Source organism: Sebastes umbrosus, chromosome 6, assembly GCF_015220745.1.
Source record: "Sebastes umbrosus isolate fSebUmb1 chromosome 6, fSebUmb1.pri, whole genome shotgun sequence".
In the NCBI taxonomy this organism is placed as follows: Eukaryota; Metazoa; Chordata; class Actinopteri; order Perciformes; family Sebastidae; genus Sebastes; species Sebastes umbrosus.
Genome location: NC_051274.1, coordinates 6,256,743 through 6,271,882, shown reverse-complemented (window position 1 = coordinate 6,271,882; position 15,140 = coordinate 6,256,743). Strand labels below are relative to the sequence as shown.

Sequence of the window (15,140 nt, the reverse complement as noted above, 5' to 3'; positions counted from 1 at the left end):
TACTGTTGGAAGTTATTGGGACCGTTGGATACCTCGCACATCTGTAAAAAAAAAACATATTCTCACAGTATAGCTCCATACCCAGGTAACAAACTATCTTAAAAGATTATGATTGCTCTTATTTTATCTTTTTATTATAACACAATTCCCCCCCGAAGAGATTAAAACTGACAATGAATTTATCCTACCCACAATTATTGTCTGTGTAGCTGATATAATATGCCACAAAACTCCATTGTTGTCCAAAAACTATGAAATACACATAGAAGAAGAAATGTATTTTTGTTTTTAATATCTTGACTTCAGGGGAATTATTGAAATAAAAATATAAAATGACGTTCTTGGACTTTATAAAGTCCTAGTAATATTTAGTATCATGAATGTCGGATAAAAAATGTTTTATTTTCATAAAATACTGCAAATCTCCAAGTTATTGAATTCCACTGAGTCTTCAGAGTTGACCAACTTATGAGGGCTGTGAAGGACAAAGGCATGCTGTGAGCAGTCTTGCGGTTTAGGCCTGTGGAAAAGAGGGAGGTGACTCAGGGTGAGGGGGAGTGGTTTTAGGGGCGGACCTGAGGGCCCACAAGGTTTATATAGTTTAACAGCTTTCCCTCTCCTCCTGCGTTGTGTCTGTGAGCTCCTATTCCTGCGTACCAAGCCCGTGCCTGCTCTCTCTTACTCACTCTCTCTCTCTCACTGAGTCTCAGCCACAATGAAAACCTCCAAGCAAACTACATACTCTATGCGCTCCTCCACTAGCAGCAGGGCTCCTGGTGCATCACTGAGCCGTACCTCTGGTCCCGTCTACAGGGCCCCCACTATCCATGGTGGGGCCGGTGGGGCCCGCATCAGCATCTCCTCCCGCAGTGGGCTGGGAGCCGGCATGGGAATGGGCTCCGGAGGAGGGGGCTTCTCCAGCAGCGTCCAGGTGAGCGGGAACAGCGCCGACATCATGGGCAATGAGAAGTTCGCCATGCAGGGCCTGAACGACCGTCTGGCCAACTACCTGGAGACGGTGAGGAACCTGGAGCAGGCCAACCACAAGCTGGAGATTAAGATCAAGGAGGCCCTGGAGAAGAGCGGACCTGACTTCAGAGACTACAGCAAGTACCAGGCCATCCTGGATGACCTGAGGAGGAAGGTGAGGAGGAGGTTGGGGAGAAGATGTGCATGTGTTGATTTATTAAGTGTTGAGCAAAAGAGAGGTTGAATGAATGGAGGGAGGGAGGGAGGTAATGTGGATGGATGAAACCCAGGGTGAGTTATGAGGTGATAAATGTTGTGAGAAGATGTGGTGTAAGTGTGATTGGGCAAGAAAGTTGTAAAACAGTCTGAGGCCCAATATATCTTGAGGGTATTTACACTGCAAACGTATTTAAATATATTCAAATATATTCTGTGCCCCTTGACCTAAATGAAACTCCATCAGTACCCAGGGTTACTGCTTGGCACAGTGCTAGCCGTCTCTCCGGGTGCCGGGCGCCAAGGGCTGCACCGGAAACAGTATGGCGGTGGAATGTTGGAGCATCACGGGTCAGAGAGACAGGAAAGCAGAGAGAAACAATAAAAAAAAACAAGAATCCAGGGACTTCACAGGCTGTAAAGGGTCAACTTGCAGGCCCATACATCATGACTTTAACTACCTATTTCCTCTTTGTTTAGCGTAACACAAACAGTGTGTTGTTAGTCGGACAATAGGACTGAACACGCAGTACAGTCATTTCTACTGTGTATACATAAAATAGAAGCTGATAAGGGACGGAAGGAGGAAAGTCAACTCACTTAATGTGAATAAAAACGTTCAAGGTGGAGCTTATTGTTTCTTTATGTTCTGCATTTTAGAAGTAATTAATCTGATAACACAATTCATTTCAGACATCCCTTGTACGCCCCATACAGATACATCCGGCACAGCTAACTAGTGCAGAGAGATTTTAGAACTAGAATTTTAGAAAGAAAGTGAACACAACCAGGAAAATTAGTAAATTATTTATTCCAGGGTTTGTACCACTGAATGCCAAAGAAAGAAAAAACTGAAAGAGTACTGGACTGTGTAACCCTCCTCATCCTGCTGCCACTCTTCATTCAAAGCTACATTTTCCTTTGCAAATTATGTGCAGTTTCCAAATGGAACATTCCAGTTGGTCCCAATGGAGCAACTGGATAAACACCTAAATACAGAGTGTCTACTGTGGCAGTTCAGCATGGGAAAACTGTTACTTTTCCATGTTCCCATTATGGGGAAAGTGTGCCCACAAAGAGCATTTCTTTTTCTAAACTTTGTCCTTGTGGGAGTCACACAGATAGCAGCATCGACGTCAGCAAACCCTCATTTGAAATGATGCCACAAACAAATTGGACAAAAGGGGAGGCAACGAGAGGAGAAGAAGAAGAAGGAGTTTAACATCTATTTCGCAAAATCTTATCAACTTTACTAACAGCTGAGAGGTTCATCCAAACAGCGCAGTGTCAAAATAGATTCATTTTCCTTTTGGCATGAGGCAACAATCACTCTATAATGGTGCCCTCCACCCTCAGCACCCCCATCTGAAACAACACAGACTCCCCCGCCAATGTTAAACCAGCCCTGTCCGGTAAAGCACGCACAGTCAACTTCCCGTGCAAACACACACACATGCATGCGCACTCACATGACCACGCACGCACACACACACAAGCACCACCGCAACCGACATCACCACCTTCCTCATGCAAATCACCTGCCTCGTTCCTGCTGACAGGATAGATCCTGTTCCTAAGCAGCGACAGCACAGCCGTTGCCTGGCAGCTGCTGATTGGCTGGTGGACTTTGTCACCTGGATGCCTCCCCTGCCACCCATCCCAGCCCTTATGTACCATACCGTGACTGCTAAAAAAATACTGCAACTGTCTGTTTTTTTGTTTGAAGCGGCCCACTGGCACTGTCCTCATTTACACACAGACATTGACACTTTCTCCAAAAAAAAAAACATTACTACTTATCTCACTAGAATAAACACCCAATGTCATTTGACCAAATCTGAATTTTAAAATGTTCTTCAAACCAGTTTTAACAGATTCAATATAATTGCTTTCTTATGTAGAATTCTCACAATATTTTAAAGAAGCTAGTGGACTCTCATTAAATGAATAGTTCATCATTGTTTTGCCATCTCTGTTGGTTGTCTGTGCTGGCCCTCTTACCACCTCTTTCTTTTGTCGACCTGTTGTAGGTGTTCGATTCCACCACTGACAATGCCCGCCTGGTTCTCAACATCGACAACGCTCGCCTGGCGGCCGATGACTTCAGAGTGAAGTAAGTTCCACCCACCGTGCCGCAGAGGTTGTAAAACACTAAGCCAGACAGCTGCGGGCACACCCGTTTCACTGCTGAATGGGTTGTGGGATGAATACAGGGTGTCTGTCTTGTAGTCATAAATCATCACCTTTGCATCATAGCCGGCGGAGGCGTTTCACTTGTATCATCAATTAAATGTCATAGCAAACACAGCTGGCAAATAGAATATTGTATGCTGACCATGTATATTTAACCTTGAAGGAAAGATAGCTTAAAAAAGATAATTAAAAAATAGTATAGGTCCATTCAGTAACTTTAGTCATTGAGTTATTCAGTTAAGACCTGATGAGTAGATTTACAAAGTGAATGTGAGCAGCTGTGCCAGTCTTTGAAGGTACAGTACCTTACTGTCCTGCCCTGTGCTGTGTAGATTTGAGTCTGAGCTGGCCATCCGCCAGTCTGTGGAAGCCGACATCATCGGCCTGAGGAAGCTCATCGACGACACCAACATGAGCCGCATGAACCTGGAGAGCGAGATTGAATCCCTGAAGGAGGAGCTCATCCACCTCAAGAAGAACCATGAAAATGTGAGTATGATGGCCCTTACGAAAAAGTAGTATACTTCAAATTTATTTTAGGAACTATACTTCAAGTAAAGTTCAAGTATATTTCCCCGATGTATACTTTATGTAGTAAGTAAACTACTATCAATGAACTAGTATACTTGTAAGTGTACTAATTCTTGGGACTAAATTGGCCCACTTTTTATTTTATAAAAGTATACTTTTAAGTGTACTTTAAGTGTAAGAACAGTACATTTTGAGTACACAACTTTACATCTAAGTTGTCTTTTGTACTGCAACTATACTATGAACTAAACTACAAAAGAATAGGTATACTGTTAGTTTAATAGTTATATACTTGCAGCCCATTTTTTTGTTTATGAAAGTACACTTTGTATACTTTAACTTATAGTACTTAGCCAATGAGTGATGATAAAAAAAAATAATACATTTTTCTCACATGCCTGCACGGTGAACAAAGAATCCAAAAAACGTAGCAAAATCTTGATGAATTGAAGTAAATTAATATCAAAACATTCGTTGACAAACTCTCACACACTTTAATAGGCTACTCTATCAAACAGTAACCACAACTACAAGCCAAGTACACCTTTCCGTAGGCCTATAAGGCAAGAATACTTAATTATACTTTTCTTAAGTATACCTCGATCAAAAGATTAAGTACAAGTATAGGCCAAGTATACTTAGACTTTTCTGTATACTTGTCTGTATAAACTAAGCATACTTAAGTGTACTTTTGTTAAGTGTATCTCTGATAAGTACAGTACATACAAAGTCACCTGAAAGTATACTCTCTTACTTTAAGTTTAAAATAAGTATACTAATAACACACTTGAATAAACTTCTATTTGGGAAGGGGGGGCATTCAAATCCAAACTTCAACTTGAAAGTTGAGTTTCATCTTAAAGCGTGGGTAGGTAACAATGGAGCAACCAGCAAGAATAAGCTAGATTTTAAAAGTTATCCAACGGAAAAACCCAGTCCAGTGTTGCCAATGAAAGCAACAGCCACAGATAGCAGATTCTATTTTATTTTTTTGGCAGAGCTCTTCATGTATTCATTGCTGTTGGGATGTAGAATTCAACAATTATAACAAAAAAGGTTTCTAAAATACGTTACCTACCCAAGCTTTAATCGGTGCATGGTAACATCACATTTTTCCAGCTTCCGACTTCAAACCAGTGAAAAAAGCAAGGACAAAAACAGAAAGGTAGAAATCTCTGAAATAACCAAAGAAAAAAACATTAGCAACCTGATTTACAAAATAGGTTTCCAGGGCCTTTAACATAAACTTAAGCTCTGGTTTTGTACATTTTGTCTGCGAGTGTCAAAGGTCGTATTTATGCTGCGCCAGTGTTGACTTTTTTTAGTGCTGCTGTCAACAAAGTCTAATAAATTCCAAACAAAAGCCACGTTTAAAAGACCTCTGGACATCATTTCAGCAAACAGCCACACAGAAAGCCTGAATAAATATTTGCTTATCTCTCCATAATCCCCTCTAACATCATCCCCATGGGTGCCGTACAGTATACTATGTTGCACACTACGCCACGACTGCATGCAGCCGACACATCCTGACAGGCTGCAGGGCGTTGTTGAAAACAAGCTTGAGAAAACGTCAGTGGAAAAAGGGCGGTGTGTTAAGAAATCTGAAATATCTGTATGTGAATTTTGTGGGAAGCCTCATCGTAAAAAATGGTCCCCATCCATATTTGGCAATAGAGAAAACACCAAAGAATTCAAATGACTATCATTTAAGTGCACAAGCCAACACGCAACCATTTGTTTACTGAAAGAATTAAGTCTTTATGGCCCCAGATAATGGTTTAGATGCACCCTCTGTATATTTACCTGACCATAATGTGATTATGGTTGAAAGAGGCTAGGAGTCACAGCTGGGTCACAGCTCAATAAAACAAGGCTTCCATAGGATCTGAGCTCCGCTCTATCCAACACATTCTCACTCCCAAATCGTCAAATACGGCAGCTTGGTCAGTGACCCAACGCTTCAAACTATGACATTCTAGGAATCCCTCTAGCGTTAGTTTTGCACATGTACATTTCTGATCGTTACATACATACAATCAACAACACTACTTGGTTAGGTTTAAAAAAAGATCATGGTTTGGGTTAAGGATAAGTATGTTTGTTACGTAGTTAAGTAGGCTACACTACGTACATGACGTAGTAGCGTTACGTACTTATAATAAGTCATCATTGACTTGGTTTCACACAGGATTTGAACAGCAGTCTCTGTGGTGAAAGTCCTTTGTTTGTTTGATCATGGTTTGGGTTAAAATAAGTATGATTGCTACGTAGTTAAGTAGGCTACACTATGTATGCAGCATAGTAACGTTATGAACTTATAATAAGTCAACGTTGACTTGGTTTCACACAGGATATGAACAGCAGTCTCTGGGGTGAAAGTCCTGTGTTTGTTTGATCATGGTTTGGGTTAAAATAAGTATGATTGCTACATAGTTAAGTAGGCTACATTACGTATGCGGTATAGTAACGTTACGTACTTAAAATAGGTCAACGTTGACTTGGTTTCACACAGGACACGAACAGTGGTCTCCGGGGTGAAAGTCCTGTCTTTGTTTGACCAATCCATCCACCCCGGCCTCTTTCCAAGTACTGCTCTAGCCACTTGAACTGATTGAAGTGCTCTAGATTTGTTATTATGTCTCTATCCATTTTTATTTCTTTAGGAAGTTATGGAGCTTCGTAACCAGATCGCCCAGTCAGGAGTCCGTGTGGATGTTGACGCTCCTAAAGGACAGGACCTGTCTCAGATCATGGCAGAAATAAGGGCCAAGTACGAGAATATGGCAAAGAAGAACCAGGATGAGCTCAAAGCATGGCACGAATCTCAGGTAAACGATTAACAAGAAACTATCACCTGCAAAGTCCCTGTTGAAATGAGTGAGTCTTAAGTTGAGTTTTGCTTATCTTGTTGATCTAAATCCTTCCTTCAGATAACAGAAGTGCAAAGTCAGGTCACCCAGAACACAGAGGCCCTGAAGGGTGCACATACAGAGGTGAACGACCTGCGCAGACAGATGCAAACCCTGGAGATCGAGCTGGAGTCACAGAGGAGCCTGGTGAGAAGCATTCAGTCAGCACACACTTCATTTATCTCAACACACGCTGCAGAGGCTAACTCAGCACTTTCACTTCAAGGCTCTCACGTCGACTTTGTTGACACAAGCTTTACACTCCGGTGACTCGCTATGGAGCTGTCATCGGCGAGTTGGGTTCACTGTAAAAAAATTTAACCCATTCTTTTCTTTCACATTCTCACAGAAAGGCTCTCTGGAGGGCACACTGAGGGACACGGAGATGCGTTACAACATGGAGATCGAGTCTCTGAACACCATCCTCCTGGGTCTGGAGGCCGAGCTCACGCAGCTGCGTAACAACATCCAGATGCAGACGCAGGAGTACGAGACCCTGCTCAACATGAAGATGAAGCTGGAGGCCGAGATCGCCACATACAGACGGCTGCTGGACGGGGAGGACTTCACGTGAGTGGATTAATGATTCTATAATGACAGAGTTGTCCAAATCAAACCCGCAGAGGCAAAATTAACCATTAAATCTGTCAATAGAAACTAGCTGACAATTAATTTGTTCTTCATATTTCCATTCAGGCTCCAGGACGCTCTGGAAGACCAGAGAACAGTGAAGACCAAAGTGATGACTGTCACACAGACCCTGGTGGACGGCAAGGTGGTTTCCTCCAGCACAAATACCAAAGACCTTTGAATAGCAGAGGCAACCACCCGACACTCCCAACAATCACTGTCACTGCATCATAACACTAACATATGATTGGCCAAAATTGATCTTTTTTTCCCCAAACCTTTTCTCCTTTTTTTCTTAGTCACACAGTACTAACCGTAATCTCAGCTGACGCTGCAATTAGTTTGACTTCCTGGATAATCAGCTGTTCCACAGGTTGATGAAATGAAAAAAACTGGATCGGAGGAAAACTAAATCATCAAATATTTATTTCATCTTGATTTATTTATGTTTGTGTGTTGACCTGCAGATGTTTACAAAGTTCAGAATTGGAGAGTTTTTTTTTTTTCAGAGACAAACTAATTAAAGACATCCCATATTTCAAAGTAATAAGAGTCCAAATAAATGCAAAACATTTTTTTTTATGTTTTTATGTCATCATCTTTGGTTTTCTTTCTGTCCAGTTAAGTCGGCCTGTTGCGCTGTGATGTTCAGACATTTCAATAAAGTCCATTTTAAGAAATTTATCATGGTGTCAACATGTTGTTTGGTTTGAAACTGAAAATAATTTACATCAGATATATCAGATTATATTATCTTAACATGACAGGGGAGGCATAAAATGAATAAATCAAGCATATTACGGTAGCAGACAGTGACAGGAATATTTACCATTCATTCATTCTCGATAGCAATATATGAATTCTTGAAAGGAATGAAATGTATGACACACTGAACTCCTGTCTGGTGTCTAAACTATAAATATGTAGGAAACACGTAATGGAGTGCTCAGGGATGTCCTGTTTTTGTAGGCCAACCAGGAAGTTGGTATCGCCCTGGGATCCCTTGACAAAAAGCCAATGGGATTTTTTCCATTGGGTTTTGGATTATTGCCGAAAATAAGCTTTGTGACAAACACACCTCTATGATACTTACACGTTATCATATCATATCATATCATATCATCAAGGTGAAGGTGAAGCTAACGTAAGGCTATAAACAAACTAAACTACGGTCACATGAACGCGAGTATACACAACAAGGCTGTAAAGGCGGACAAGTCGTTATGACGTTTAGTAGTCTCATTTAGCCACTTTTTTAAGACACGTAAAAGATTCAAAATTCACGAGTGGGATATTTACTGACGTATTTTATATCGTAGAACAAAACATTAAAATCTCTTGTGTTAACCACAGACCTTTTTTCAGGCTTCAAACTAAAAACCCATTCAAAAACAACATTGACTTCCAGACGAGGGGAACCGGAAGTGCTAAAGTGTTAACTCATTGCCAGGTTTAAGGACTCATTACTGTAGCACTCTATATATGATGAGCATTAGATCCTTCATTCTTAATCCATTGGTAATTTTAGCTTGCAGTTTTCCTCCTCTCCATTTTTAAAGGTGCACTGCTACATGTACCTTTACAATCACTGTACAGAGTCAAAAACATCATAAAGGGTATCTTACTGCAGAGTTCAGACCAACATTAACAACCTGTGAAAAAACATTTGGTAGAGTGGTTGCGCCAATGCAGGCTCACTATGTAGAGCGGACCAACCGTTACCATGCAAGTGCACATTCCTGGTAGATTATTTTGTGACCTGGACAGGGTAATTCTATTGCTTACTGCGATCGTAGAGATGAGGGATAAAATGATTGTTGCCGACCGCGATAACATTCCAGAGTTGTAAAATCCCTCCCTCTTACTATTATAAACCGCCGTGCATCTATTTTAGCATCTGATAAGCCGTATTTATTACTCGTTTTTCATCGTCTCACGGGCACCTGAAGCAACATGGCCTTACCTTTGTTAACCCATTGGTCTGAATACCCAGCTAAATGATCAGGCTGGTGTAAATCTATGTTTCTCTTATTGTCAACAAATTCCATGAAAGAAAAAAAACAAAAAACATAACATAAAGACATAAATCTTAAGAAATGGGGCACTTTGTTTTAAAAAAAAAAAAAGAAGGGAAATAATGAATAACTGGGCACTGCAGTTTTTAATAAACATGATTCAAACAAATAGTGCATTTGTTGGGGACTACTTTCAGCTGCGGATGAATTCACATTTAGTAATCTGGTGAGTATTTACAGCATCAAAACGGTGCATGAATCGATTCAAAATTGAAAGAAAATGGTCATGTTCAGTATATTGACGGAACATGTCACCCAGTGTGGCTCACTGGTGCGTTTTTTGTAGTTTTTGGACAATAATGGGACTCTATGGCACAGAGGAATAAGGTATCAGGCATTGGATATGTTACTTATTCTTATTCTTAGTCTTTTCATGGAATTTGTTGACATGATATTGAACACGGCCAGCTTTATGCTTTAAGCTGCTGTTTATATCATGGTTACCATAGATACAGCTCATTGACTGCACATTATCAATATGAAAATGTCAGCATACCTTTTTGCCTTTGACAGTGGGTGTTCTGGGGACGAAGTCTAAGCAAGAAGGCTAAAGGTAAAAATGTAATATAGATAGGAGAGGAGTGGCAGGAAGGAATATTGCCTGTCGGAGTGGTATATAAGACAAGAAGACTCGCCTCGGTCCTCCACTCTCACCTGCCAATCTCCTCTGTACCCGGACACATCGCTTCTTCCTCTAATTGATCAGCAATGGAGCCCCTGATTAGACGCCAGAGTTCTCAAATTCTTGGTGGCCGTTCGACCAATGCGGGGGCCATTCATAGATCTCTACCGATGGACAGGGCCTATGCCCACAGTGTCAGCGGAGGGGCAGGTGGCCGGGGGATAAGGATCTCCACGGCCTACGGCACACGGGTCGGCAGCGGCTTTGGGGGTGGGTATGACTACCAATCCTCGTCGTCTGGGTCCACTTCTGGAACCCTGGCCATCACCAACGAGAAGTTAACTATGCAGCACCTGAACGACCGCCTGGCTAGCTACCTGGAGACGGTGAGGAATCTGGAGAAAGCCAACGGCATTCTGGAGATCAAGATCAGAGAGACCATCGAGAAGAGAGGCCCCTTGGATGAGAAGGACTTCGGCAAGTACAACGCCACCATCATGGATCTGAGGGCCAAGGTGAGTAAATGAAACAATCAGGAAATCTTAAAGGTATAATATGTAACAGTTGTTGGTTGCTGTTTGTTAACACACCACATTCAAAGTTGGCCCCCTCCTCTATGGGGAGAGAGAGCTGCAATGATCGAGCGAGCTATAGAGTGAATGAAGAGAGGGAGCGGTGTTAGTGAAAGCAAAGCAGTGAGTCATGGAAATAAAACATTATTGTTGAAGCACAGAAACGTCCTGAACACAGCAAAATAAGAAGAAAAGAGGAAATACAAGCTACATACACAGATACAGACACCACCACACACTTCTAGTGGGTCATAAGTGATGATTGAGAGAGATTTTATTATTTTTTTATCAGTCTATACATGTTTTTTTTGAAAATTCCTAAATCGTATACCTTTAATGAGACTTGATGTGTCTTATTTAGTCACTTAATAGAAAAAAAAAAGTAAAAAGACAGAAAGAAAAGATTTCTTTATATCATATATTTAATAACATAATGCCAGGGACAAATCTTGGTCTCCTTAGGTGTTCTGTTTGTACAAACATTTTACTGTCTCCAAGTAAAGGAAATGGTAATTTCACGCTGATGCAAAAAATATTTTTCTAATATAGCATCCCGTTGTCATTCCGATGGCATTAAATACCGCGGCTTTGTCACGGCCGTCGGTGTGTATTACCGCCGGACAAGGTACCCTTTAGCGCCGGTATGAAACGCACCGGGCATTCCATTAACTAAAATGTAAACCCATCTACGACAACAGTAAATGCACATAGAAAGTGCGCTGGAAGAGTGGTGACAGTTTAACGAGCGAGCCAAGAGTAACTATAGTGGTTTTGATGCCCAAAAACAAAGTGACGCCAAGGGGCGTGACAAAGCAGCGGTATGTAACAAGTTGGGATGAGAATGTGTTACATAATGAGAGGTAGCTTTAGCAAACTAATGTTCAGAAATGTCTGTTAAATTGTAGTTTTTCTAAAGAACTCTCTATGCAGAACTTTTTATTGACCGAGATCTTAATCCTCTGTCCACTTTCCTTCCCTTGAAAATGTCACATACTGTAATGTCGGGGGAAAAAATCATTCCAGGCTGAAGCACTTTTTTTTATATTATCATACATCCTCTCCAACGTGTTCATGGATCTCCCCAACTGACTGATTTCACAACATTTATTACCTGTAGTCTCACTCTTATCTTTACCTCCATGTCGAGCTATGAGAGATAAACTTCTTTGTTCTTTTATGACTTTTATGACAGCTTGTTATCAAAGTCAGTTCTTCATCTTTACAACATATCAAACTGAAAATTACAGTTTGCAGTCCATCAAATTGACTGTGGGAGAATAGTGTGACTGCAGTTTCTTTGTCTTTCACACACTGAAATATATACAAAATGATTTCACTTCTTTCAGATATTTGACATGATGAAGGACAACTCGCATCTTGCTATCGCTGTTGACAACGCAAGCCTGGCTTCAGACGACTTCAGAGTCAAGTGAGTGTTCAGGTTCGCGTAGAAAAATGAAACAGGCTCTCCATCCAACATCCAACATATATCTGATATACAGTATGTATCGTTAGGATGGAGTACGAGATGTCCATGCGTATGACGGTGGAGGCTGATGTGGCCGGACTGAGGAAGCTTCTGGATGACACCAACGTTGTTCGCCTGCACCTGGAGAGCGATATTGAGTCTCTGAAGGAAGAGTTGATCACTCTGAGGAGGAACCACATGGCGGTGAGGGGCACTGATCAGAAATTATTTGTATGAAAACAGCTGCATTTGGCCTAATCCAACTAAACGATGGGAGAGCGATATAAAGAGAAAAAAACATATACAATATTCCCAATACTATTGTAAATATAGGACCTCTTTGAACAGGATAACCCCTCTAACCTTGTTCAGGAAATCACTCCCTGACTATTTCCCCACTCAACAGGATGTTAAGGAATTGCGTGCCCAGATCACCCAAGACGTTCACGTAGATGTCGACGCTGCTAAAGGACACGACCTGGCCAGGATCATGGAGGAGATGAGGGCTAAGTATGAGAAGATAACACTGAAGAACCAGGAGGACCTCAAAAACTGGCATGAAGCTCCGGTAATTCGTCAATGCCAATATTCGTCAAATACATTTTGGGTTGAATACCCTTACAAAAAAGAAGTTACAAAGTAACCATAAGTATAGTTAAAATATATTCCCAAGTATACTGTATGTAATAAGTAAATATCAATGTACTAGTAGTTTATTTGTAAGTGTACTACTTCAATACTTTTTGGGACTAAATTGGCCCACTTTTTAGTTTATAAAAGTATACTTTTAAGTATACTTTTGGTGGATGAAGTACCTGAAAGCCACACTTGAGTAAAAGTACAGATATCTAACCAGTTAAAGTCACCTATTAGAATATTACCTGAGTTAAAGTTTTAAAGCATCTGATATTTTCTGTACCTAAGTATCAATCATCATTCATTTTCCGATATTCAATTTGCTTAAGTATTGAAAGCAAAAGTACTATAAATATATTAAATGTAAGAGTAGTAAACTTTGAGTACACAACTAGTAAACTACTAGTTTTTGAAGTACACTTGTATGTTTTCTTTAAGTTAACTTATAGTAATTAACCAAATATACTTATATATATACTTTTCTGTATACTTTTCAGTATAAGACAAGTTTACGCGGACTCTTCTGTATACTTGCCAAGTACATTTAGACTTTTCTGTATACTTGTCAGTATAAGCCAAGTATATTTAAGTATAGCTTTGTTAAGTTTATCTCAGATAAGTACATAAAACGTAAACTGAGGGCATACTCCCTTATTTTAAGTTTTTTTTTGTAAGGGCATAGCTGTGTTTGTTAAGAACCTTTTCATGTGTACTATATGTATTTGTATCATGTATCCAGATCACAGAGGTGCAGGGCCAAGTGACTGAGAGCACAACAGCTCTGAAGGAAGCCACGACTGTGATGTCTGATACGAGGAGGAGGTGTCAGGCACTGGACATTGAACTGCAGTCTACACTTAGTACGGTAAGAGTGTTAGTGATTAGTGCATAATTATCCTACAGACATGACTGGCATCAAACTTGTTACCTAACACTCGGCAAGAAAGCCCAGAAAAAACATTTGGTCTCCCTACTTCATCGATCAACTGCGTAATCAAGCTTTTTTCTTCGCCTCTTGACAGAAAGCGTCCCTGGAGGCCACCCTGCGCGACATCGAGATGCGTTACAACATGGAGGTGGAGAAGTACAACGCGATCATCCTGAGGTTGCAGGAGGAGCTCACTCAGATCCGCAACGACATCCAGCACAGCACGAGAGAGTACGAGCACCTGCTCAACATCAAGGTGAAACTGGAGGTCGAGATCGCCGAGTACAGGAGGCTGTTGGACGGCGAGGCAGACTTCGAGTGAGTATGAGGAGAGGAGGCAGAAAGTTTGGGTGAAATGGTAAAAAAACAACTGCTCGATCGTACCTTTGCTGAAAGCCAAACATTCGTCGCTCTGCATTGTGAGCTGACTGATAGTGCAGCTTTGTTCGTCTCTGGGGAGCTTTTGCAAATTTGATTCAAATTAGCTTCATGCAAACACGAATCAACTTTGATATGGAAAGTAAAAGTAGTTAATCTGCTTCAGTACAATACTCCTCCCATGACTTTCATTCCAACTGCTTCATTTCAGCATGTGGATACCACATAACTTTATATTTGATGCCAAATATAGTGACACAAAGGATCTAATTCAAGTGTATGAATTAGGAATACATTTTGTTTTACTCCTTACAAAGAACAACTCTGTATTGATTTTACTCTTTTGTTAATTTTTCCAGTCTCGGCGATGCAATTGATCCGAAGAAGGTCGAGACCAAAGTGGTGACAGTCACTCAGACTCTGGTGGATGGCAAAGTGGTGTCAGAGAGCAAGGACGTCAAATCCAGTGAAGAGGCTGCTGCTTATTAAAACACTGGAGGAAAAAACCTTTGTAACAAAAATAAAATTAACAACAAAAGTGTAACATTATGCCTGTGACTTTTTTTTTGGTTTTGTTTTGAAAAATTGATTATTGGACATATATTATTTCATATTCACAATTCATAAATCCATTAAAGAAATATATAGACGCTTTTGGAAATAGGCTTATTCACTTCCTTGTCGAGAGTTATATGATAATATTGATATAGCTCTTGTGTCCTTACATTACATATGAAGCTACAGCCAGCAGTTAGCTTAGCTTAGCATAAAGACTGGAAACGGGGGGAACGGCTGGCCTAGCTGTGTCCAAAGGGAACAAAACCCGCCTACCTGCCTGCCTAAGCTCAATAATTAACATATTACATAACATTATATCTAGGGCTGTCAAAGTTAAAGCGATAATAATGCAAATTCGTTTTAACGCCACTAATTTCTTTAACGCAACTTGTGGTTTTTAGGTTGTAGGTGGCTCAGTTTTAAAGCGAAAGTGAAGATACTGGCACCATATG

The 15,140-nt window shown here is 40.8% G+C and overlaps 2 protein-coding genes across 2 annotated transcripts; both read left to right on the top strand.

Annotated features, from left to right (window-relative positions):
- The first annotated feature begins 613 nt into the window (after positions 1–613).
- Positions 614–8,135, top strand: krt18a.1 (keratin 18a, tandem duplicate 1). The gene is made up of 7 exons (XM_037774128.1): positions 614–1,144; positions 3,216–3,298; positions 3,711–3,867; positions 6,576–6,740; positions 6,843–6,968; positions 7,171–7,391; positions 7,518–8,135. Exons 1-7 carry the CDS (start codon positions 716–718, stop codon positions 7,630–7,632), a joined length of 1,296 nt encoding a protein of 431 aa, XP_037630056.1. The 5' UTR covers positions 614–715; the 3' UTR covers positions 7,633–8,135.
- Positions 8,136–10,193: 2,058 nt separating this feature from the next.
- LOC119489301 (keratin, type I cytoskeletal 18-like) lies at positions 10,194–14,629 on the top strand. The gene is made up of 7 exons (XM_037771540.1): positions 10,194–10,663; positions 12,067–12,149; positions 12,236–12,392; positions 12,595–12,756; positions 13,564–13,689; positions 13,847–14,070; positions 14,490–14,629. The coding sequence occupies exons 1-7, from the start codon at positions 10,235–10,237 to the stop codon at positions 14,617–14,619; spliced, it is 1,311 nt and encodes a 436-aa protein (XP_037627468.1). The 5' UTR covers positions 10,194–10,234; the 3' UTR covers positions 14,620–14,629.
- The last annotated feature ends 511 nt before the right edge of the window (positions 14,630–15,140 follow it).